This window comes from Rosa chinensis, chromosome 2 (genome assembly GCF_002994745.2).
Source record: "Rosa chinensis cultivar Old Blush chromosome 2, RchiOBHm-V2, whole genome shotgun sequence".
In the NCBI taxonomy this organism is placed as follows: domain Eukaryota; kingdom Viridiplantae; phylum Streptophyta; class Magnoliopsida; order Rosales; family Rosaceae; genus Rosa; species Rosa chinensis.
The window spans coordinates 21,259,827-21,285,413 of NC_037089.1; the positions used below are offsets into that span (position 1 = coordinate 21,259,827).

Sequence of the window (25,587 nt, forward strand, 5' to 3'; positions counted from 1 at the left end):
GCATCCTTCCTCCTTAGCCTAAAAACTCTCAAATAACTTCCTTCGTTTTCCACGCCTTTCCCCCAAGTCCTCCCCATTCTTTGTAATGAAAATGGGAAGGTGGTCTGAAGGACCAAAATCCACGTGAAACACAAGTAGTTTGTTAAAACAACCACAAGCCATCCGATTTGCAAAAACTCGATCCAGCCGCTTTAACACAGATCCATTACTCCAGGTATACACAGGGCCTTCAAAGTTCACCTCAGTCAAGTCACAATGAGCAATAACATCTCTAAAACGATTAATTTGTGTATTTGACCTATCACCACCACCGAACTTCTCATCAACTTCAAGAATTTCATTGAAATCCCCAACAACAATTACAGGACCATCAACCCCACATGAAATTCTCTTCAATAATTCCCAAGAGAAATGTCAGAGTTGAGTTGCTGGGTTACCATAGAAACCCACCAGCCTAGTCTTCACATTATTCAGCATCACTACTACATCAATATGTCCCTGTGACTTACCAACGACATCAAGCTTCACATGATCCTTCCATGCCAAGGCAAGTCCACCACTATGCTTCCTTTGTCTTTCCACCACACAACATCTTGAAAAACCCAAAGAATTACAATCCCTAATCATCTCCATCTCCTTCTTTTTAGTTTCCATTATAAACATAATATCAGGGTTGCATACTTTAGGCAATTTGCTTAAAGAATGGAGCTTGCGCGGGTCCCCCAATCCCCGCACGTTCCAACTCAAAATGATCATTTCTTGTGATGGGCCCTATTTCCGGAGCCCATCACGGTTTTTTTAAACAACCCATTCTGAAACTGTGACATCTTGCTTGTAGAACTTGAAGCCTTTGCCATCGACGAACGTCGTCTACCACCAACATGGAACCCTTTCCTTTTCTCCACAACCGGCCCCAACCCTCTAACTGGAGTACAATTGGGTGTGCAATTCAAAGATTCCAGCTTGATCTGATCAGTACACCCATTCTTTTTCTTCTTGGGCCTAGAAGCTTTCTTCCCATTTGGCCCACCTCCATCCCCTAGCCCACCAAACTCCTTAAGACCTATCACCGAAACTTCAACCAATGCATTTCCTTCTAGAACCCCTTTCCCTTTCAAACAAGACTTCCTCCCGCTAATTTCTCCAGTACTAATTATACCTGCATCCCTAACAGTCCGCACATCCTCTATACCCTCCTCCATCATCGCCTCATCCATTAATTCCCCCTGCCCCTCCCCCAAAATCAACCTTCTCCTTCCCATTTCCATTACTTTCCATAACCCGACTTATAGATGACGTCACTAGCCTTCTATTTAGACTTCCGGCTACACACTCACCGGCCTCCGTCGAAGACTCCATCCCTGCAATTATTTTGCTCCTTTTTTATGGTCTTGGGCCCGGAGACAGATCAACATTGCTCCACCAATCTACCTCCTCCCTGCTTTTAATCATTCCAGTGAGGCGGAACTCCGGGGCCGAGCACAACCAACCTCCAGACTTTGTTTCACTGTCCAGTTCAAAAGATTGTCCCTTAAGTTCCCTATCCACTCTGACATTATACACATCTCAAATCACCGTCTTCCACCTACCATAAACAGCTTCCAAATTACCATTCTTCTTCTTCTCTGCGCAACAAGATCTAGTGTGAGAAAACAGACCGCAAAAGAAACAGAAGAAAGGCAGCCTTTCATACTCCAGACTGAACTTTCATGGGTAGCCCCCATTAATCCGGACCATCACCCATCGAGGGAGAGGAGAAGATAACTTCAGTCTAACTCTGATTCGTAGACAACCACCGAGAAAATCCTCGTTTTTTCCGACATCTGTCCAAACATGGCTTCCCAATGTATTCCCGATCTTTATGCCCATCTGGGGAGGAAGGCCTCTCACCCTCACCCAGATCTCATGCTCCTCCATCTTTACTTCCCGGACATCAGACCTCCCATCCGTCACAGCCAACTCCACCAAAGCGTTGTCAAAAGTCCATGGGGTTCCCTGCACTACCTTTTGCCTATCCTGTTCAGACACAAAACCCATTAGAAACCAATATGAACCCTCTACTTCGCAGAAAGAAAATCTCTCTTTTGTACGCCAGAGGTCCCGTAGCTTCTTAAACATAGCCTCCTTATTCATTCTTTTGGTCGTGAGAACCATCCCAACCAAAAACGAACGCACATAACCTAACTCAGGATTGGACTCAATCACGTTGATCACAATGTCTTCTGCCGCTGCTGCCAGCGCACGTCTTACAGCCCGACCGACCATATCCTCCAAATTGCACAACTGTACGCCTACCAATAACCACGTCTTCCACAGAAACTGAACTCCTCTAAGTCCACTCTTTCGTACGACCCGGTAAATACTCACCAGAATAAACATACACCTTTCACTGTTGAAACCCTAACTCTCTCGCCCCAAGAGAGAGAGAAGGGACTGGGCCGTTATTATTTATAATTTTTTTTTCACCTTCACCTAATATAATTAGCTCATTAATTATTCACCATTAGATCTCATTAACTATCAGAACCAGCAGTCCAGATCCATTGACCGTTGGTTTCAAAATTCAAAACAACCCAACAACTACTTGACTCGTCACCAAGCCAATTGCACAACGGGACAAAATCATGCATTCCACGCGCCTGCAGCTTTATCTCCGCTAGAAGACAAGCGACTGCACTTCACTTTCTTCTCCAGCGCGTCTCTCCTCCTCTCTTCACTTTGGGCCACGCTGGAAGGCTGGGTCATGCCCTGGGTCACCAACTTGACCCAGCAAAAGGCCTGGGTCATTTACTGTTGGCTTGCCCCAAGCCCAGTGGAAGCAAGAAAATGAAAAATTTTCTGAGCAGGGTCAGTGTGTGAGGTGGTGCCCAGGCATAATCAAGCCCGGTGGACTTGTTCTTAAGGTCCTCAAGCGTTGGCCATGCGTTGCCCTATAGCATGGTGTTGGCGCACCCTACAAACCTAGTTCAAAGGTTTATGATTTATGGCTTCTATAACCTTCTAGTGTAATCTCATTTGAGAATTTGTCCTGTCCTAGAGTTGAATCAACACAATTTTGGCCTCTATCTCTCAAAGGTCAGGTACCAGGGGCACCAAGTATTTCCTGAAGCAGCCTTACAAAAAACCTAGCAACATCTATGTTAAGGTGCTTGGCTTCAAGGATTCTTTAGAAATCAGTATGAACGTACAAGAGATCTATTTATTTATCCACCTAAACCAAGAATGTTCATCTCCGACCATATCGAAGAATCACATTAGATGATTAGAAACTAGTCTGCCTCAAAATTTTCAACCAGTGCACCTTCATTTTATCCTAAAAGCACATTACTGACATTAGTTACATTGTTCATTCAATAACGAATCGAATCAACTACGATAATCAACACATTTAAGATAACCAAGAGAGATCAAGGAAGATTCCCTATCAAAGGACTACGTTCCCATATCGATCCCCTTCGCAACCCATATTGGCCCATGTTTTAGATTTCGGGCCCGACGAGTCGTGTCAGATTTTAGTTTAAAGCCTGATCTGTGGATGGCATGAACCGTTTCCTATGGAAGACGTACAAAGGTAATGGTCCCCAAGACCAAAATGTAAACCGACCCATTACCCATTTCGGCCATTACAGTTCACACATGAAACCTACAGGAAAAGGAATTGGTTGAAACCAAGTGAAATTGCCATCCACACACAGTTCACTGCATCAGATTCTCTGCCTACTTCAACTTTCAACCGTCCCTTCCTCAAATTTCCAAAATCTTTTTGGCCCACCATATGAAATTTTATAGAAGAAGATAGAACAAAACGAAGCTACCCAGAAGTTTCTTTGCTGTGGAAGCATCACCATTGCGCTGGAACGAAAAGAGACTTTTTTGCGCGTCATTCTTGGTAAACAAGCCAACTTCAGTGGGGTTACGTAAGGTGTTCGACGATTTGCCTCAAAACACTTGCGATTCTGTTTTATCAACTAAAACAACATAGCCAATCGACTTCTACTTCCCGCTCCGAGAATATTTCATACGCTAGCTTTTGGCCTTTTATGCATCAAACTGATAAAAACGAAGTTGTTCAGTGTTACAATGAGCGGCTTCATTTGAGAGAGAGCGATTGTCTTCAATGACATTTTTGGTGTCGACGCTATTACGTTTTTATGATCATGTTCCCCTTTGAGCTACATAAGCATGTCTTTATTTATTTAGACACCTTAGACAAGGAAGGCCATATTTGACTAGCATGCATCCAGTAACAACTTACATCTCTTGTGGTGCAAATTCAAACACATGAAAAGTTATCTTGGCTTCATTTGCAGCTCAGAAGTCTATAGTCCAGCTGATAAAGAACAACAGTACGGAAAGAATTGCTATAGTCTTTGTCTGATGGGATTTTGGGATTAACTGTCCAAGTCAACATAAAGGTTCAGTCTTTACCAAGCATGCATGCATCTTCAAAGTTTGAGTTCCACACGGCAGATCTTCTAAGATAGCAACCCTCTGGTTGATCATCGTTTTGTGACTTAGGGGAGTGTGGTGCCACATATGCATGTAAAGGTCGATCGGTACTTGGCTGCTTCGCTGATTTCCTTAATTTCCACAACCTTTAATAATCATCTCTTCAAGAACACTTGATCCAGTTAAGTGAGTGTAAGTCACGTTTTCCTTCCTCAAATACTATATCTTAAAATTAGATACGGATACGGGATACAACTCATCTCCTATCACTCATGTATTATTATATAGAACAAAATTGAAAAAAATGCCTATACATGAACCACAATTTTAATTTATTTTGTACATAAACACGATTTCAACACTTAACATTCAGGCGAGAGAATCATATTTCACTTAACTCAGAAACGTGTTACTGCCAAACAATGGTAGATTGTTTTCGCCATCAATTTCCTCGCAGCTTCAGAACTCAGATCCAGCTCTCCAAAACCTGGCCCAAAGTATACCTACAAATGAAAGAGATCTTACACTATGATCTCCATTGATCCTTTCCTAGTGCTTCTATTAAAATTAATGCATTGAAATACAATCTTCCTTTTGCACTATTGAGTAGTACTCATCTACTAAACTAGCTAGAACCCACATTTTCTTTTATCCATGAATTGGGTGACACGTTATGTATGTAGCTTTGTATGGAAAAAGTGGTATCAACCTCATAATTGGGGAAGAACTCACTCAACTACCTAGTTGGGGCTCGTTTAATTTGCTCCGAAAAGATCATACATCTTAGGTGTCTACCATTTTAGCTCATAAAAGAAAGGGACTACTGAGGCTCCACCCAGATTGAAAGAGATAAGCATTGCAGGCATTTGCTTTTCCAGACCTACTTTCACCATGAGCCTTTTACAAGTGACAAAAAACCTGCAAACTGAATTATGAATTCTATATATATATTTTTTTCATTTTTCTGTTTGATAAGTAAATGCAATTGAATTACTCACCAACCTCATGCATCAATAATATGGGATCTAATATAAAACTTTGGCCAACCATTGATGATTTCCACATGCTGATTGTAAGATGTACAATCAGCCTTTCAAACCTATTAAATGGGGGTGCTCTGGATAACATCAGGTCTTCCATGGCCAACTTTGTTGCCTCTTGTACTCTTCATCGAGATCTTTCTTTGTTTGACGGGCTACTGATATTCTCGTTTTTCAAATTTTTTGTTTTATGTCCTTTCATCATATTATTAACCGACAAAACTGGTTTTTATATAGTCAAATAAATGATTTGTCCAAACTTCAAGTAGAATCGTACCTCAGTGCAAGACTTGGGTTTGGTGAGCTGTTGATTTCCTTATATTGCTAGGTTTGGTTTTACACTAGTTCATTTTACATTACTTTTTCTGATAAATTTTGTTCTTATATCCATTAAAATTATTTAAATCGATTTCATATTCAGTATTTTAAATCGATTCCTTTTCAAAATTAAAGAAGTATCAAGGAATACAGCTAATGGGCATTTCTATTGATTTGATATATGAAAATTTTTCATTGCTTTTACATTTTCAGATCCAAAATTTTTCCTCACTTTTTGCCTATTTGTTTCTTTGTTCCCAAGTAAACTGGGCAAAAGCACAAGGCAAAGGCCTAAATCGCTCAATTCTCTCCATTATGCTCACCACCGAGCCAGTAGACCCACCCTCCTTCCGTACCATGGCCCGGACAATTGAGTGTACCCTTTACACGTACCCAGGCCCTCTATTTCATTTTTATAAAAACCCTCCTTCCTCTTTCCCATTCCTATAAGCTATAACCACATTCCCAAAAACCCAACTCTTCTCCCCCTTCTTCTTCTACCTCCTCCTCAACACATGAGTGAAGGAAGAAGAGGCTCGTCGTCGTCGTTGTTGTTTTCCTCGTTGGGTTTAAGGGATGGAGAGCCAGGATCTTTCGCCACCGCACGTGGACGCGTCTCGGCCGTCCTTGGGGTTCCCTCTCGGCACCGCGCTTCTCCTCATCATCATCTTCAGCTTGAGCGGTGTCTTCTCCTGCTGCTACCACTGGGACAAGCTCAGATCACTCCGCAGGTCTTTCTCCGAAAACTCCACTCCCGAAACCTCCGACGACATCGAAGGCCAATCTCCCTCCAAATCTAAACCCGCCCATCTGGTATTTAATTTCGCTAGTTGTCTCGAAATTTATTAATCGACACTCTGACGACATAATATATGTAACTGACATAACTTTTTCGATTTTCGTAGGACTTGAATCAGAATCAAAATCAAAGCGTGCCGGTGATAATGCCCGGCGATCAGATTCCGAAGTTTATGGCATTGCCGTGTCCTCGTGAGCCTCCGAGAGAAGAGAAGATAGTTGTCAAAGTTCAAAAACCGCCCAAGCCACCTCGATTTCCTGTACCTCTGTATTGAGCAATTTCACTGTGTACATAGTAAATGTAATTAATATTAATTCAATTAAATTTTAGCTCACTTAATCTATGAAACAGAGATTTCCACCATTTGTTGATGCTTCTTCTGGGAGTTTATAGCTAGCCAAACAGTTTTCTGAAAGGGGTCTGAATGGAAGCACAATCTTTTTTTTTTTTTTTTTTAAGTGAACAAAGCCAGACCATGTTCATAAGTTAATTGTGATCAAACTCAAATCGGTCGGTGAATAATTATGGGTGCCAAATTCAGACACTTGGATTGCCATTTGGAGTGACCCTGGAAGGCCAGCTCTGAGAGAAGGGCATCTGTGGGTATTTGTTCTTGTTTGATACCACCTTTGGATTTTGGAGGATAGCAAAGTTGAACCGTCGGTGATTTTTTTTTTTTTTTCCAGAAAATGAGTTGGAGCAAAGTAATGATTTTGCTCTTTCCAATTTAGGAAAAAAATATTGCTAAATATTTTATAACAAGATTTGTATTGCAATTTCTCCTTCTTTCCGTGTCTTTACTTATCTGGAATGATGTAGCGATGAATGAAAATAAAAGGTATGAGGATCGAGTACCTACCACATCATGTAATGAATTTTTGAGACGATGGGGAAACTCATCAGAGTTTAAGTTGCATTCTATTCTCTTTGTGTTTGTAAAAGTGAGGGAACTAAATACATAAGTTTTTAAAGTAAATAAACGTGTCATATGTCATTCTTTTTGTGCTTATAACAGCGCGGGAAAAACGTATTTGAATCAATTTTTTACTTTAATTTTTCAAGTAAGTATACGTGTCATATATCATTGTGTTTATAAAATCATTTGATATATTTTTTTTTTTTTGGGATCATGTAAACAATTCATACACAATAACTATAACTATACCTATAAGTCAAACTAATAACCTCCCACTTAGGAATGTAAGACTTATGTCACTAAACCAAATTGTATTAGGCAAATCAATTAATGTATTTGAAAAGTTTTTTTTTTAACTCCTATATTCTAGGCAAGTAAATGTGTCATTAACATTGATAACATCTCTAGTATTATCATGACTTGATATATCCTTCGGTACATTATTAACTTTTTATATTTCAAAAATGAAACTTGACCTAGCCATCTCTGCTAGGGTTTCTCGTTGCTTGCCTATGACAAAAACTACCAAATATCTCTACATGATGGCGAACTTGGAGGCTAGAGATCCGACAGGGCTTCAACTTCTGGACTCGGCGCGTGTCTCTCTTGGCTCAGCGAGACTTGCAGCGCTATAAGTTGACCGACGGTACATGGTGGGTAGACTCCTCAGCCCCAAGGCCAAATACCCAGGGTTTAAAGGGACTATTTCTACAATTTGGAGAATCAAGTTTGGTTTGTCGATTCAGGATTTTGGAGATCAGTTTGTTTTCAATTCGATTGCGAAGCTGAACATAACAAGATACTACATGGAGGGCCATGGTTTTATAGAAATACCATGCTGGTGCTTGGAGCATACGATGGGATTGATTCGGTGGCTAATATCCCTCTGAATCTGGTAGGATCTACCATTGATCGTGTTATTCGGCTAGATCAAACCGCCTTATTTCAGAAGGAAGAAGAACAACGTGTTTTATGAAGTCCGGCGACGTGTTAGGGTTTGGAAGATGTTTGAGTTCTCGCCTGTGGTGGAGCCGGAGCTGCTGTTCATCTATGAAAAGGTGAAGGGATTCTGTCGTAGCTGTGGTTTCTTTGAGCATGGGGAAGCAAGTTATGAGGGTTTTTTTATGAAGGAGAAAGACGATATTATGGCACAGATGCAATCGCCAGTTCTAGCTGAGTTGTCTCTGTCGAATAGCCAGAATTAGCCTTGGACTGAGGAGGTAATTAAGTAGGCTGCTCCAGTGTGGCTGCAGATGATTGAGCCGGCTCCAACTCGAAGGGATACAAACTGTGGTGGAGAGTGTTATGCCGCCTCCGTTGTTGTCGGTGGTGGGTGATGGAGAGCACAGGGCAAATCTGTTTGCAGGTTTCAATCTGTCGACTTTTTTGGAGAGTTGGAATGCTCGGTTGCCAAAACAAGCCGGTCATGTGAATGGAGGAAGCATGCTTCCTCTGTCGGGCAAGCTCTCTAGGGCGGAGGGTAGGGTGGACATAATGGTTCTAGAATCGGGCCCTAGCTCGGTGCTGGGTGTGAAAAGAAAGTCGGTGGAGATGCTGGGATGCATTGGTAAGAGGTATGGGTCTAATCCTGAACCCTTGCTTCAGGTGGATGACGGTATGCAGCTTGTCTTGCGGCATAAGCATGGAAAATTGGTAGTATTTCCACGAAAGAAGAAGCTAGGCAGGCCTAAGGGAAGTAAGAATAGGCCTAAATGTGCTAGAGTTCTCGAGAAGGACTTGCAGGGGAAGAAGGCTAAGAAGTAGAGCCTTTTGTGATAGCGACAAAGACATCCAAATTCTTGTTGAGGAGGAGGCAGCTGGAAATGATAAGCTTGATCAAATGGTGGAGGTATCAAAAGAGGGTGGAGAGGTTGGGGATGTTGGTGCATCCTCCTCCTCTACCAATAATATTTAAATTTCATTAGGGTCGCAAAGCCTAGGTGCTCCGTTGTTATATTTATTTAAACTGCTTCTGAGTTTTCTAGATTTTGTCATAATAAAGGTGAGTGTACCCGAGAGTGCGAGGTTCTTTTTTTTTTTTTTTAAAAAAAGGTAATTTATATGTCCTAAAGGACGGCTCTTTCTGTCAGCCCCTCAAGGGTGTGTCGTTTCTAATACTGCTTGCTGAATTTATAATATTGGATGACCTATATCGTTTCAAAAAAAAAAAAATTATGTTTCAATTTAAGAATCTATAACTAAATAATCAACATTAGACTACGTGAATTGTTGATTTGTCATTCCCTTGGTGAGGTGATATTTAAAAATTGGTAAACAAGTTACTAACATTATTGGTTTTTTATTTATTGAATTTTTGGATTTATTTCTAGTTTAGTTTTGCTATTTTAATGCTTATTTATATTTTTCTAATTAAGACGTATTTTTGATAATCACAGCAAGTGGTTCAGTGCAATAGATGCAATTGGTTCTCTTATTAGAACATTCAAGATGTGGAACTCCCACATCCTGGGTTCGTATATTGGGTTGATTTAGTATTGTTTATTGAATTATAAATGTGTAAACGTGATCAGGGGAGAGGCTACAATGCCCCATTGGCCGTCCGAGCCTCCAACGGATTAATTTATGGACTTGAGAAGTTTTTGGGATACAGCAAACAACCCGAAAAGAGGGTGTGATAAAAAAGTATTTTGATAAAAAGAAAAAGGTTTGCTTTTGAACATACTTTACTGTTACCCTTCATCTTCAAGCACAAATAGAAACATTGAAAATGCATAAAAAGAGATTCAAGAATGAAAAGTGATGAAAAATGGAATACAAAAACCACCTTTAATAAATAAGGATAATGGACAAGCAGATACAGGAATTGGCAGGAGCGTTTGTAGCTCTTTTTTTCTGTTGTCCTACATAAAATTTGAATTCATGACATCTTCTTTTGGTGATGATTAAGATTAACCATTTCTTATGGCCAATTCTAAGAAATTACTAATAAAAGGCCCTACACTACATAGGCAAACAAACCCTATTTAGGGCACTTAAAACAGTTAAATTACTAGTAAAGAGAAAAACTTGAAAGATGAATGTATTGTGAGGATGTATGTGTATGTGCTTCAATTTCAAGCATATTGGGTTTGCTAATGACGGGTGACAGGTAACATGAAATCTTTTCATATTACCACTTGGCATGTATGGTTGTTTCTACACAAAAAATCCTGTTAGTGGTGTGTAAGGGTCTTACATGAAGTGCGGAAGCCAGTAGTCATCACTCTTTAGTGATCAATTCAAAATTTTCAAATATGTGTTTATGGCTTCACAGTAACTCTGCGGACAGTCACCCTATACTTTGTGGAAAAAGTGTACGTCTTGTTAAACCCTGGCATAGTACCAAATCAGGACCAAGAAGTACCATTCACCACCTGAAATTTTTGCCTAAACAAAATGAGTACACAGTTTTGTGCATTACAGAACATAAAGCCGCCCTCACTGATGGTCGTGAGCACCCTGGCAACTTCCTATGAACCTCCTCCACCTTCCCTTGTGCTGTCAAAATCAATTAGGTTTTGGAAATGCAATCAGTTTTGACGACTGAAGGCTCCAACAATTAATTATTCTTTTTTCATCGAAAAAAATTAATTATTCTGTCATAGGGCACAGAAGAAGTCTATTTTCTAATTTGTATTGGTCTTTAATCTCTTTGAGAGTTTTAGACAATTTGTCGATTATCATTTAATATTTTCTCTTCTGATTTGGTAGATTGATGCTACTTCTTTTCATTTCTTCTTTATTCAAAAAGAAAAATCTTTTGATGCATGCCCTGTAGTCCTGTACCTCCTCGCCATTTCTTGAACCTGCCCTTGCATTTTTTATGCATTTCAACACACTGGCTTCTACAGTTCTACGTCCACTATTAAGAAAAGAAGGAAAAATATATAGATCACATGTCTTCATTCACTCGCTAATGGATCATGGAATTAATCTTATAATCAATAATTTTTGTATTTCTTAAATTTTATTTAAGGTGAAAGTAAAGTATTTGATGAGACATATGAATTAAATATTAAAACATCAATGTTTTTGAATTTGTTTATTTAGTAGGCCTCAATCATCATTATTACTGATTAATTTATTTTGACTCCGCTGTTGATTAATACAGAAGAATCACATTATCACATACACGGATTTTCCGCGCATTGCTTTTGTATAATTTTAGTTTAATGTTTGATTCTGGTTTTTTATATATGCAGAATTCACAAAACCCCCCACAACCAAAAGATATCTGAAAACAGCGGGAAACAGATAATGGTATGATAATGACATGTTGCAGAAAGCAAAAGTTTTCAAAATCAAAAACTTAAAAGATATTAGCCGATTAATTTGACGTCATGAAAAAGTTCACTTTCATGGCCAACAAAGACGATCTTCATTCTTCAACCACAAGCTGAGAGAGAGAGCCTTCATATTCATGTCCTAACTTCACTGTTTCGATGGACCCTGTTGGTGCTTTAAACTTCAAAGCCACTAGTATGATGATTCCATCACCACTTTCTTTCTCTCTCTATCTCTCTATTCAGTACTGGAAAATTGTACTCGATCAGCTTTCCTCATGACATCACTTTTCCAGTTCCATCACCCTCTTTATTTTCAATAACGGTGCCTTAGGACGATCCCTTCGATCAATTCCTCGAAAATTTAAGTGGTGCTGGTGGTGGTGTTGTGAAATACTGAAATATACCCTTCGTCACATTCTTGAGTGACACACATTCTCAGGATACCATCATTTATAGGGGGGCAAGCAAAATATCTTTCCACTACAAATATCTTTGCTTTACAAGAAAAATCACATTTTCCATTTCATTTTCAAATATTTTTGAAATGTCAAAGACCCGGACTTTCTGTGCATCTTGTTTTTGTAAGAACGAATCTAATTGTCTCTACAAATAGAGTATATGTTTTCAGTATTCTTAACTTTTGTGTGATCTGATAAGTATTTATAGTTGAAACTATAATCACTTTAGAAGTAAGAAAAGTGTTTTTAGAAGCATATCCCTATGGTATTGTTGCCTAAAAACTAACTAAAACTGCTTCATATAGTCTATAGAACTATAGAATCACTTCATAGGTGCTTCATCTTACTTCAACTTGTGCTTTCCAGTTTCATTCAGGAGATGCATTTGTACTTAACTTATAGGTTGTGTTTGTTTCACATAATCTGGGCATTGGGAAAGGAATGTCATTCATTTCTTTCAGTTTCCTGTGTTTGGGATGGCAAGGGAAGGGAAAATGATTCCCAAAAGAAAGGAAAAAGAGGTGGAAAATGGTCCCCCCCCCTACCCACCCCAGGAACCACTTTCCCTATCAATTTCCTGCATTTATTACAACATTATATGATTAAATTGCCCATGCTCAAAATCATTATTTGCTAGTTTTATCCATTCTTCTCTCATTTATCGGTTAACTGTATATGATATATTCATGTAAATTCATCTCATTTCTTTCTTCTCTTATATATATTATATAATATGCAGTGTGCGTTTGGTTTTTGATTTCATCTGTTTTTAGTTATTGATTATTATTATTATTATTTTTAACTTGAACAAGAGAGGTAGTTGCTAGATATCACTCCATAGATGTGTCGTCATGATATACATTATGGAGGATTCTTCTAATGCGAGACAATATTAAGGATTTACTTAATTCTGTCGTCATGATATACATTATGATGTATATTATTGAGGAACGACATTATTGAAAGATACTCTACAAAAGACCAATTGAAAGCCCCAGTATGAAATAAAACTTATAAAAGAAAGAAAAGAAGGTAAAATTATGAATTTGAATCTCAATTTTGATTGTGTTCTAAGTTTTCTCATTAGTATGAGGGTATTATTGAAAAATTGATAGGATTTGTTTCCTTTCCTTATAAGAACCAAACACTGCAATGGAAACTAAAATGTGTATTCTGACTACATTCCTAATCTTCCCAAACACTGGAAAGGAAAATTGATGGGAATTGCAATTTTCCATGCCCATGGAAAGAGCAAGGAATTGATTTCCTTTCCTTTCCGCGAACCAAACGCGGTCTATGGTACCCGTACTGCTAATCAAAAGCTCATTTAGAAGAGTAAAACACGTTTCAACTTCTTGCTTTTGATTTTGAAAAAAAAACCACTTGGATAATGGTCAAAATGTCAAATATCATAATCAAAACCCTCCTTGGAACAAGATTCCTGCATCTCTACCCTTTGTTACTTGCAAGTAAACCTTTTCACCATGATGATCCAAGTGAGTTTGAATTTCCAAGTATGGTGCACAAATAAGCATAATTTAATCATTGGTTAATCTTATATATTATATATAACCCAACTACCCAACTGAATTTTTCTTACTAGCTCTCATTGGAAATTATAGTCCTTGTATGCCTCCAAGTCCATTACCATTAAGCAGCCTCTCTCTGCGACCTAATTTGTTTCCCGAGATATTCGAAGAAGAAAATCAAGTGAAAAGTAGGTCTTGTAAATGTACGGATGATAAGCACGCTGAGCTATGTATCAAATGGGGTCTCAAATGCACTAAAAATCACATGGAGACAGAGAAGCTTTAATTTGATGATGGACAATTGCTAGTGGAATCCCTAGTGGTCTACTGGTCTTATCCTACTGGTCTTATCTCAACAGTGCCTGCTGATGTAACCTGCAGGGTAAGCTGGACGAGCCATAGAGACATTGTCCTGATTAATCAAATATTGTTTGATTAAGATTGTCATCCTGATTAACTGCTTTAACAATGGTGGGGTTTTAAGCATAATTCACGGATAAGAGTGGTAATTAATATCATATTCTTGGATCTTGATGATCTACTATAGTGTACTACTAATCTACTATAATTAATAGGGCTGGGATCGGCTCGGTAAACAAGGCATACTGAAGTCGAGACCGATTGTTTGAGTCGGTTCGGTATGGCTCGGTACTCCTCAAACTACATATCAAAACCGAACCGTCTCGAAAACCGATCGGTTCGGTACTAGTTCGGTATTGTTCGGTATACCAGTTCTGTTTTCAAAAATCTGTGTTGTTTGGAGGCAATCCAAGCCTTGCTGCTAATTTTTCCTGCATAACTAGTTCAAGCACAACTGACCAAAGCATAAAGTCATGAACTGAATCAAACAAGGGCTGCTAAACTCATCACAAAGCACACAAAGGCATAAAGACATAACCCATAAACTGAAAAGTGAAAGCAAAGGTTGCTAAACAACTAAACTCATCACAAAGCATACAAAACTTCCTAAAGTCATAAACTAAAAACAAACCTGCTAAACTGACAAACATAAATTGATAAATTCATAAATATCGCAACAAAGGCTTACTATTACAATGAAGGCAATCAACTAATCAAGGCATGACAATAAGTAAGTATTGCACCAAACGAGCAAAGGCTTACTATCATAATCAAAATGCCAAAGAACTAAAGTAAAAAATGAAATGAACTGATAATTATATAATCATATATTCATATTCAATCGAAATGTAAAATTGACAATCTGATAAACTGAATCAAAACCCATTGATAGATAGTCAGACTTACTCCCAACTTTCCCATTGATAATCAAAATTCAAAACCAAGTGAAAACTGCAGAGTGCAGACCGCAGCAGATCGTAGCTAAGGAATGGAATCAACTTCTTACTTCTTCAGTTCATCGATAATCAAATATGGATTTGTGTTGCTGTAAAGGAGATTTGACTCACTTGACTGATTTGAGAGCGAAGGAGGCCGCGTTTTTCATGTTGAAATGTCAAATGACCTAGTCAAATGACTCCAGCCACAGCTGCATCGATTTGGAGCAGATTAACGGACCGGGTTGGTAACCTAACGGTATTAAAAAGGCCCAATCCGATCCTGACCTGAGCCCAATAAGATCGGTACGGTTTCGGTTCGGTACTCCAAAAAACAGAAATGAAACCGAGCATATCGATATCGGTTTCGGCATCGGTTTATCGGTCACAGATTCCCAGCCCTACTATAATATATATCACCACAAGAATCAATCAAGAATCTTATATGGCCATGAAAAGAGCTGCATATATTGCGCTTTAAGCTCGGGCAGTGCGTTGCTGATATATATTGTATTTAAACCCTATCATGTTTCTTGCAAGTATTTTGTACAATCAGTAAAAAACTCAAGCAAGGACTTAGTTTAAAGATGTATATAAATGAGAGATTTAGAACTTTTTCTACCATATGAGCAAAAATAGAAAAGATTTGAAAGAAAACTTTGTTTGGTGCGCGCTTATCTCAATATGTTTGAGACATTTGATCGAGTAATCTATTATACTTTCTTAAATTTTATAGAATTGGGTATATTAGGAAAAAAAATTGGGTTATTAGAGCTACTGCCTTCATTATTCCTGGAATGGATCCTGTGCGCGGATCAATTAATCATATACCATTGCATCTTAAGATTTCAACCATGGAGGCAATTTAATGAAAAGAAAAAGGATAGAGATTTCCTTCACTCGTCCTTGGCCCTGTAAATTCGATACTTTAGAAAACCAGCCATTAGTTAACAGTAATAATTAACATGGGACATCAGACCATGCCACTTAATCAGAATCTAGCACTGAAATATTCTTAGAGGTCTAGCGTTCGAATCCCAGCTCTATCCAGTGGCCAGCAGATTTGAGGGATCATTTTGGGTTCGTGCGTCTGCAGTGCAGTGGATTAGTCTGGCTTTGCCTGGCTTTTGCAGCAATGTTGGTGCAGGTGTCCTGGACTGAGATACCACTACATGGGTGTGTGAGTTACTAACAGCTAACTACCTGATAAAAAAAAAAAATTCTTCAGTAAAATGTAGCATTGAAAAAGATAACATTTCTTAATTGAGATTAACAGTTTTTGTAGCTGAAAATGGGAAAACTTTGAGATAATTAACATTATTCTTAATATCAACTGTTAAAGTCAAACTCTGCCGTAGTCCCGCTTTTTGGTGAGCTATTTTTTTTGTGATATTACCTGCATATTATTAATGGATTGAGACTCACCTTCTCTATCCAAAAATCCCTCACACGGTTTGCTTTAGTTAATCTACTGCCACACACACACACATTCAATTAGCATACAGACTAACTTGCATGTCAGGATCAAAACTTGTTAAAACAATCTTACACGCGTGTAAATGACTGTTAATTGTTAATGCACATTAATCTTTGATGCAAGTTGGCTATATGCGTAATTATGAGAATCAATAGAATTTTCCCTCTCAGTCATTTCAACCAAAGTTGATTTTCATGAGGTCCATAATCACAATTTAGGAAAATCTATAAGAAATCTCATTACGACACAAGCATCGTCAAGAAGGCAACCCCAACATTAACAGATGGAAGGTTAGGTCTTTGCTGTTGGAGCAATAACTCAGAGCTGATAATGTTGATTAGTGGGGTAGGTAGTAGTACTTCAGGCACGAGAATCCATCAAGTGCATAATCTGTCCCAGGATTAGTTGTTTTAGTGGAAATCCCCGTAGGAAGTTAGGTTTATGTGTTGTTGGTCTTAAAAAGTTTAGGTGAGAGAGCTTGGTTACGCTACACCGCCATCATCAGGGCAAGTCTATCTATAACTTCAATTATGAAAGATTTACGTGTGACATGTATCTGTCGCACAACCTACATGTATGAATTTCCGTAGGGGACTTACAGATCGCGAACCAACGAGGCTTGTTGGCAACGGGGATCGAACTCGGATGGGGGTTCCAGCACTAATCCGTCCTTACTAACTGAGCCAAAGATCGTTGGCCTGTAAAAAGTTAGGTTTAAATCATAAAAAGAACTAACAATATGGGTTTTGAGCATTTTCCTTTTGACATTTTCTCAACAGACTTCTTTCTTCTTCCATTTCTAGTGGTACGGCTCAGAGCTGCTGATGCACATATTGAGTTATTGACATCGGCCCCGTTCACATGGTCACCTACTGACCAAATGATATTTGGTCAGTCACCGTTCGATTGAGATCAGACGGTTGACAGCTCTCATCTCAGATTTCATCACTTAGCTGTCAACCGTCCGATGTCAATCGAACGGTGACTAACCAAATAATATTTGGTCAGTAGGTGACCAGGTGATCATGACTGTATTGACATATAGTTCTTTGTTCTTGAAACCAACCAAAATGCTCTATCATAGTTTCCAATGACTGTATATATGGATATCTTATTTTACTCTATCTTATACTTTTATGGCCATTTAGGTTTTGATTTCAGATCATATGGGGTTGCCTAGCCAATCATAATTAAAGCTAAGCAGATAAGTGTCATATTCTCATCAAGTATATATTCTCTATTAATCAGATGTCAACAAGTTGTATGAGTGAGATACTCGCTACAATATACATAGGCCCACACATTATGTGTGTAGAGAGAAATTTAAAATAGTGAAAAAACTTCCCTTATAATTACCACATTTTATGATTTTTAAATTTTTATTTTACAATTTACTATATTATCTTTATTGATTAATTATATTTCATAAATTTTTAATATATAAAGATTAAATTGGTAAAAAATTTCAGTTTTAAAGAGCAAGCTCTCTTCTCTTAATAATAGTATAGATATATACTTCAAAAAGAAAAATAAAATACAAATTGTTGGGTAGTGTTTGTCTGTTGTTTCTTCTATTGTGTCTTTGCGCGCTTGACATGAAGATTCTAGAACTTGTTCTTGCATGTCAAATCCTACGGCTTGATCAATTCAACTAGGATAAATCTACAAGTTGTGGCGAGCTACCTACTGAGATATAGGTGGTTTTGGCATAAAGCAATAAAAGCAAAATATCTATATCTATACTATTATTAAGAGAAGAGAATTTGTCAGCCAAAACAAAAAATTTTTACCAAAATATCCCTGAAATATTAAAAAACATTTGAACGGAAATATTTGAGAAAGGCAAAATGGTCAATTCACAAATAAAAGAAAAACAAAAGAAATTTAACAAAAAAAATCAAAAATCAAAAACAAAATATGTGCAACAATTTTCTCCACATTCTGTGGAGTAACTTCCCACTAAATTATTCACACCCATAGGGTGTGTTTGGAGTCTAGTTATTATTAAGAGAAGAGAACTTACTCCCCTTAACTGAATTTTTTTTATTAATTTACCTTTTATATTTTAAAAAACCTTGAATCAGAAATAATCAAAAGGGATAAGAAAGTCAATTACAAAATAAAAATAAAAGTAGTGGAAACGTGGTGGGTTTCTATGAGGAAACTCCCCACTACTTTTAACTACTTCCCCACTCACTTGAAGAAAAAGGCCCTATAGGCCCATGCTAGTATTTTTGAAGATAATAGAGCTCCGGAATTAGCAAATTACTTTACGGTGCGTTTGGATGAGAAAATTATAAAATTCATTGAAATTTATAAATGATGAAATCTTTAACTCCATCAATCTAAAATTCCATTAATTGCAATTTCTATTGTTTGGTTGCATCTATTTAGGATTTGAAATGTGTAATAAATTAAGAAAGTTTAAAACAAATAAAAAGATAAAATAGAAAAAAGTCTTGTTTTGGAAATAAAAATTGAATACTGCAAAGGAATTCGTAAATGACACATATTTTGGTGGAAATTGAAGTGAGGAATTTAAATAACGAATTCCTACATTTTTTTTCCACAGAGAAATTTAAAAGGGCTAAATACTGGTTACTATCCTGTGGTTTAGGTCCAAAATCAATTCAGTCCCTGGACTTCTAATTTCATCAAAAACACCCCTACACTTTCAATTTTGATCTAATAGGTCCAATTCATTAATATTCTGTTATGAGTTCAAGTTATAGTTGGATTATTTGTTGAAAATTTATTTATTTGATAGATTTCTAATAGTGGATCTCACTCCTAAATTGATTATGTAGGCCACATCAACACCACATTATAAAACATGGGCCATATATGAGCCATGTCAATAAGTTAAATAACTCAATTGTCGGAAGTCTAATAAATTTGACCTATTAGATCAAAATTGAAAGTGCAGGGGTGTTCTTGATGAAATTAGAAGTTCAGGGACTGAATTGATTTTAGACCCAAACTATATGGTAGTAATCAGTATTTAGCCCAATTTAAAATTTCCAATCTGATAATGTCAAACGAGGGAATTGGCTTCTAGGAATTATGAAATCCTCACTTTCAATTAAATTCCATCATTTTTTCCCTCATCCAAACACATTCAGTTCTTTATGATTAGTCTTTTTTGAATTAAAAACAATTCTGGAGCTTTTCTATCTTCAAATGCTCACCAAATACCCAACTCTCTTGAACTATTTAGAAGCATATTGATTTTATATTTTTATTTTAGAAAACACGTCAAAGTAAGAAAGATGTAACCCAAGAATGATGCTGCATCGTACAGTAATTGATAATAGATCTTAATCTCGAAAGCTTCTTGTTCCAAAACATAATTATCAAGAAGCTATTTTTGTTTTAGACTGAATAGCTAAATTAGGCATCTGTAAGAAGATTTGGAATTATTGATTGCTCCATTCATGTTCAAGTTTCTTGAGCTTCTGATTTGCTTTTAGGGACAGATTGTGCAGAGCATTTCAGTATTTTGATTTCAATAGCTTTACTTTCTATCTATTCCTACATGTTTAAGGAGAAGCAAATAGAGTGCCAAATAGGTTAGCCCTCCTTACTAGCTTTAATTATGTTGATGAATTATGATTAGAATAGTCTCCCGTTATTATTTGGGACATGTTCTCTGAGGATCAATGTACTTTTACACTGGGCTTTAGTTTCATGTCCTCCCTATTATGTTCTGTTTCATCATTTATTAATATGTACGAGAGTGGGAAAGAGCATCCCAATTAGACTGGATACCAAACCCCTCTAAAAAAAAGAGAAAAAAAAGAGTTCATTGACACAAAAAAACATACACAAAATATACAAGTCAATTTTTCAACTTACATATTGACTAAGGAAGAAGTTTAGCCAAGATATCAATACCTCAAAGTATTTGTTTTCATGACACTCATCTGAGATGGTGCCATTAAAATGATGCACTTATATCGTATATAATGATATCATAACTAGAACCTCTTTTGTCTTCGTTGCTCCATCACTAAATTGAATCGGTCTAGTTATAATACTTGAATTTTATCCTGTCAAGGATTGTTGTCTAAGCGAAAAAAATCGTTATCATACTTATGATAGATCGCATTGACAACAGCAAAGGGAGAATTCAAGCTCATAATCGTGAATCGTAACATCCTAAAAGCTTTTCTTATTAAAAAAAAAAAAAAAAACATCCTAATAGCTTCAAAACAAGAAGTTTTTTCCTAACAAGGAAAAATGTTGAACACAAAGTTTTTTTCAGTTATTGGCTTATTGCGTTCATTGGATGTCCAAAATTTTGCAAAGTCCTTCTCATTGGCCAGAAAAAGAAATTAAGAAGCCTTTGATGGTTTGGTCCCCTCAATATTTTATACATGTGGACTTATAGAGAAAAGCCCACTATCACAATTTAAAATTTTGAAAATCAAATCCTTTTCCCTCTTCTAGTCTTCTATATGAGGAATGCCCACCAGGTGTTTGTGAAAATGCCTGAGAGAGACTCAGTGGCCTCCACACCCCAACAATCCTCAATTCTGCGAAGATCTCCCAGATTTCTTCACCCCAAGACCACTCCAGAACCACAGAAACTCGCCACACCTCGCCGGAAGCCTCAGAGAAAGACCGCTGCAGAATCCGAAAACCAGAAAACCCCCAAATCCAAATTCAGAAGGAACGGGGCAAAAGCTTTGGATTGTAGACTTCTTGAGAAGAGTAACAGTCCAGAACCGGAGCAAACGGCCACGAGTCTCCGAAAGTCGCAGCGGCTTGTGGAATTGAAAGAGAGATCTGGGCAGTTGGAAAACCCTAAAACCCCCAAATTTAAATCTAGAAGCGACAATGTGGTACGCTCTTTGAATCTTTCGATTGGCTCGAAGAAATTGAGTAAAGCCAATGCTGGGTCGAGAGAATCTAAGGTTTTGAATCAGGAGGTGGTCGTGGATGAAGCTGAGGATTCCTCCCCAGAGAGAGTCTCAAAGAACTTGGGGGAATCTCATTATGGGTCTCGTAATTGCGAGAAATCGAGTTCTGGGTCAAGAAAAGCTCCAAGATTGAACAATGTCAGTGATGGGTTTCAGACTCCTAGACGATCTTCGAGGTTGGGTGGTAAGCAGAATGTGGTTGACAAACAAACTGATAAGGCAACTAGTGGTAGATCTAAGAGTAAGTCCAAAATTTCTTTGGATAAAGAGAAGGTCTCAGGTGTTCGGAAAGATGGAGCTTGTGTGAATTCAGGCGAAATTGTTTTGGAAAAGAGCAAAAGGGTGAGTAAGAAAAGTTCAGTCGGTGGTGTTGAAACAGTTAGTGTGGAAGGTGGAGAGGGCAAAGCTCAAGAGTTAGATTGTGGAGATAAAAAAGTTGCGGTTAGGAGGAAGAGAAAGAGAGGTGGAGAAGATGTCAAGGTCGCCAAAGGTTGGACAAAGGAACAAGAATTGGCCTTGCAGAGAGCTTATTTGCTAGCAAAGCCGACGCCTGGTTTCTGGAAGCAGGTTTCTAAACTGGTATGCTTCTGATCCTTTAATTCAAAAAAGATCTTGTTTTCATGGCAAGCTGCTTATAGAATTCTTTCATGTTACTAAGAAGAATAAGATTAGATACATTTTGTAGTTCTAAAAGTTTCACCCTGCTTTCCCTTTAGCTTTTCTAATGCCAGTTTGAACAAGGTCATCGTTATAGTCTGCTAATACTTCTATTCCTTCACATTGTTTGAGAAAAGGGTGAACTTTTCCTCTAATTACATCAAGTGGAAAACTAATATGACTATAGAATCAAAATGTGACGAAAGGCACTGTGTTTGTATTTTTGAGTACTTTGTTTGTGACAAAAATGTAAATACGGACCATTTTGAACAAGTATTGGTATTGGAAGTACAGTTTTAGCCAAAGTCCAATATTGAGAGAGTGTAATAAGAACTTATGTAAGAGCTCGAGATCTAGATTATCTTATTTATGAATATGGTAAACTTTTGTCATTGGTTTGACAATTAATTTCCTGTTTTATGATATGCTGGGACTAGAGTGTTCCTGTTGCTTTCACTTGTTTACATCAGCAATTATAACAGAACTGAAAGCCACTAAACTGCAGGAAAGTACTATAGTGCATGTGAGAATTCATATAAATTGTCTAGAAGATCATTCTGATTATTGGAAGTAGACTTGTAAGATATTTCATATAGGTACATAATCTTTCCAGTGAGTGATAGTGCTGGTTGCTTACAAGAAATTGGCCTTGACAGTTCTGCTCAATTCAGTGTGATCTCTTATTGTTTAGATATTTAATTTTGGAGGTGGCAGAATAGTCCACCCAGATAATGAACTCAATAATATTGCTAAGGGAATAAGGGATGGCAGTCCCTTGCAGCTTAACAGATGGGGTCACCTAACTGACCAGAACACATTTTCAGTCCTAAGCTTTGGATATCATGAATATTTGCTTCTCTTGGAGTTGTTTATGAGACCTAGTCTGATAGATATTGATTGTGTTTCATCAGACTAATGATTTCTAGTGGATTACATCAGGTAGCATAGTGATTTCTATTGAGTATGTGTTTTCAGGACCTGGTAATAGAGATTAAAGTTCAAGTTGGCTTTGCCCAAGAAAAGGATCCTGCTTATGAGATCTATACACCACAAGCCACATAGATTGAGTGAGAGTTTGATGACAAAAGTTTCCTTGAAAAAGAAAAATCATAAATTACAAAAAGTGTAGGAAAAAAATTGTTTTTCATTGATTTATCATATGATGTAGGACAAGACAAGGAGACAAATTTAAGGTTACTATAGTTAGTCACTGAAGTAACCAAGTGTTTCCACAAAATTTATAAGCTTCATATCTGTGCCCCCTAAATGACTCCTGGAATTACTAATTTAGAGTCATGTTCTAATCAGCTGTAGTGCTATTTTTGTGCTCTAGTTTCCAAACTGCAGGTTCTCTACATAATTCTATATTGGAAGTTGAAAAAATCAGCTGCCATCAAAGTTTTTAGCTATGATGCTTTGTTAATTGAGACTTAAACTTGTTGTAGTAACATTTATCTTTCTCCTGTGACATACCATTGCTTATTCAGATACTGTAACTTATGTTTCCATACAAACTCAATCTCAGGTTCCCGGAAAGTCTGCACAGGATTGCTTTGATAGGATACATTCTGACCATATAACCCCACCCCAACCTCGTCCTCGGTCGAGGGCAAAGATTACTACAAATTCATCCCCCCTTGGAGGATTTTCACTCTCTGCAAGTAGACTGCTTAATCCTGTTGAGTCAAAGGCTAAAAGACATGGCTGCAGTAAACAGAGAAGCCATCTTGCGCAGAAAGCTGTCAGAGCATTATTACACAAGCATTATCAAGTGCACCAAGAGTTTGAGGCAGATCTATTTTCAGTACTTGAGCCAAGTGTAGGTCCATCTACTGAGACTTCTCAGCCTAGTGTTGTACCTTCTACTCCAACAAATTCACAGGTAAAGCAGGGATTCCTTCACAAGAGCAGTCAAATATCATCTGCGGGTCATAAGAAGCCCCTCTCAAGGTTTAGTAACTCATCTGAGACATCTCTTGTTAGTCCTCCGGTATTAAAGCAGGTCAAGAACAAGGTCTTGCATGAGAAATATATTGACCAATTGCATATCAGGGAAGCTAAGAGAAAAGCATTAGCTAAAAACACTAAAAAATCCACTGGTGGAATCGATGAAACACAAAAGAGTCATATTCAGGAGGTGGATCTGAGAACTGCAAAAATTGCCCTGGTTTCTGATGCAAGAGATGCTATAAATAAGCTCAAACATCTGCAGGAAAACTCCTCGGAGTCGGATGATGATGGAATTGCAAGGGATGATGAGGAAGATGAAGATGAGACTTTGTAGTGTTATCCTCTCCTTTTCTTACACATGTATGACATTAACCAACATGTAGAATTTGTATCCCTGTAATTGAAGTTGCTTTCCTAGCTCCTGACTTTTGACCCTGTCTTATTTGTGTCATCATCCAAACGGATAAAATGAAAATAGAGGTTGTAGCTTTAAATCTCATTGTAACAGAAGAGAGAATCTTTCTCTGTTGGTAGACACTGACGAATCTCTGTTTTTTTCTGGCAACTATACTCATCTATGATATTTCCTTGACATGGAATGAAGTGTTCTATTAAAATGCCTCAAATAAGGTCCGAGTAAACAGCTTACTGCTTCGCATGGAGAAAAATTAAATTCCTAAATCCGTGCCTGTTGACAGAGGAGCATCTGCAATTATTTGAGAATTTGACATTCAAGGGTTACGGTGAAATGGAGAAATCAAAGTTTGTTTTGCCTTTGTTAATCCTTAATATAAAACAAAATTTCTAATCTGCTTGGAAGATTTTGTTATTCATTTTCATATAATTATGCAATGCATTCAAAACTCATCTGCTTGCAGCTTGGTACGAACCTGAATTTCATCTTGGTTTAAAAGGAAGGGAGATGGTAAAATGTTTGGTGTAATTTCGTCATCCATTAGTTCCTGATCCAAACTCAACCAATTTTGTCTCAAAATGTCCTAAATCATCTAGAGGTCTGTATCCCACAGATTTAAACCACCAATCTAGTTCAAACTAGTTCTGATCCTCAAGAAGAAAAACAGATACTTCTGGTAATGTGATGGAGCTTATGGGAGCAAAAATCATGCTTTTGCAGTTTTGCTACTTCATCAAACATGTATTGTCACTTCTTCACAACATTATGCTTGGCATCTAATCAAGAGAACAGAAGAAGTAGGGTTCTTTGGCCAAGTTAAAATATAGGAAAAAGAGAAAATAAGAAGTTGCTTTGGCTTGAAGGGACATGGAGGTAAGAGAATATTTTGATTACTTCCTGTCAGCAAAGATATGTCTAATCAGTTTTGCATTGTTTTCTTGGTGAATGAATTCCTCTTGTTGCTGTCAATGGTTTCTGTGTAGTTTGTTTTTTCTGGTGTTTCAGATATTCTTCAAAGATTTAGTGACAAGAGGTCTCCATCTGTAATCCCAAATTCGACTAAAATTATTTACAAA

The 25,587-nt window shown here is 37.6% G+C and overlaps 2 protein-coding genes across 2 annotated transcripts; both read left to right on the forward strand.

Moving 5' to 3' along the window:
* Positions 1 to 6,243: 6,243 nt before the first annotated feature.
* Positions 6,244 to 7,467, forward strand: LOC112188288 (uncharacterized protein At5g65660). Its single transcript, XM_024327383.2, has 2 exons — positions 6,244 to 6,620; positions 6,713 to 7,467. Exons 1-2 carry the CDS (start codon positions 6,384 to 6,386, stop codon positions 6,878 to 6,880), a joined length of 405 nt encoding a protein of 134 aa, XP_024183151.1. The 5' UTR covers positions 6,244 to 6,383; the 3' UTR covers positions 6,881 to 7,467.
* A 13,425-nt stretch (positions 7,468 to 20,892) lies between these two features.
* On the forward strand, positions 20,893 to 24,590 carry LOC112185822. The gene is made up of 2 exons (XM_024324136.2): positions 20,893 to 22,068; positions 23,672 to 24,590. The coding sequence occupies exons 1-2, from the start codon at positions 21,025 to 21,027 to the stop codon at positions 24,428 to 24,430; spliced, it is 1,803 nt and encodes a 600-aa protein (XP_024179904.1). The 5' UTR covers positions 20,893 to 21,024; the 3' UTR covers positions 24,431 to 24,590.
* The last annotated feature ends 997 nt before the right edge of the window (positions 24,591 to 25,587 follow it).

Excerpts from the sequence above, each read along its gene's own strand:
- LOC112188288 (XM_024327383.2), top strand. The coding sequence starts at position 6,384 with ATGGAGAGCCAGGATCTTTCGCCACCGCACGTGGACGCGTCTCGGCCG. Across the intron at positions 6,621-6,712 it reads AATCTAAACCCGCCCATCTG|GACTTGAATCAGAATCAAAA; the intron begins GTATTTAATTTC and ends CGATTTTCGTAG.
- LOC112185822 (XM_024324136.2), top strand. The coding sequence starts at position 21,025 with ATGAGGAATGCCCACCAGGTGTTTGTGAAAATGCCTGAGAGAGACTCA. Across the intron at positions 22,069-23,671 it reads GGAAGCAGGTTTCTAAACTG|GTTCCCGGAAAGTCTGCACA; the intron begins GTATGCTTCTGA and ends ACTCAATCTCAG.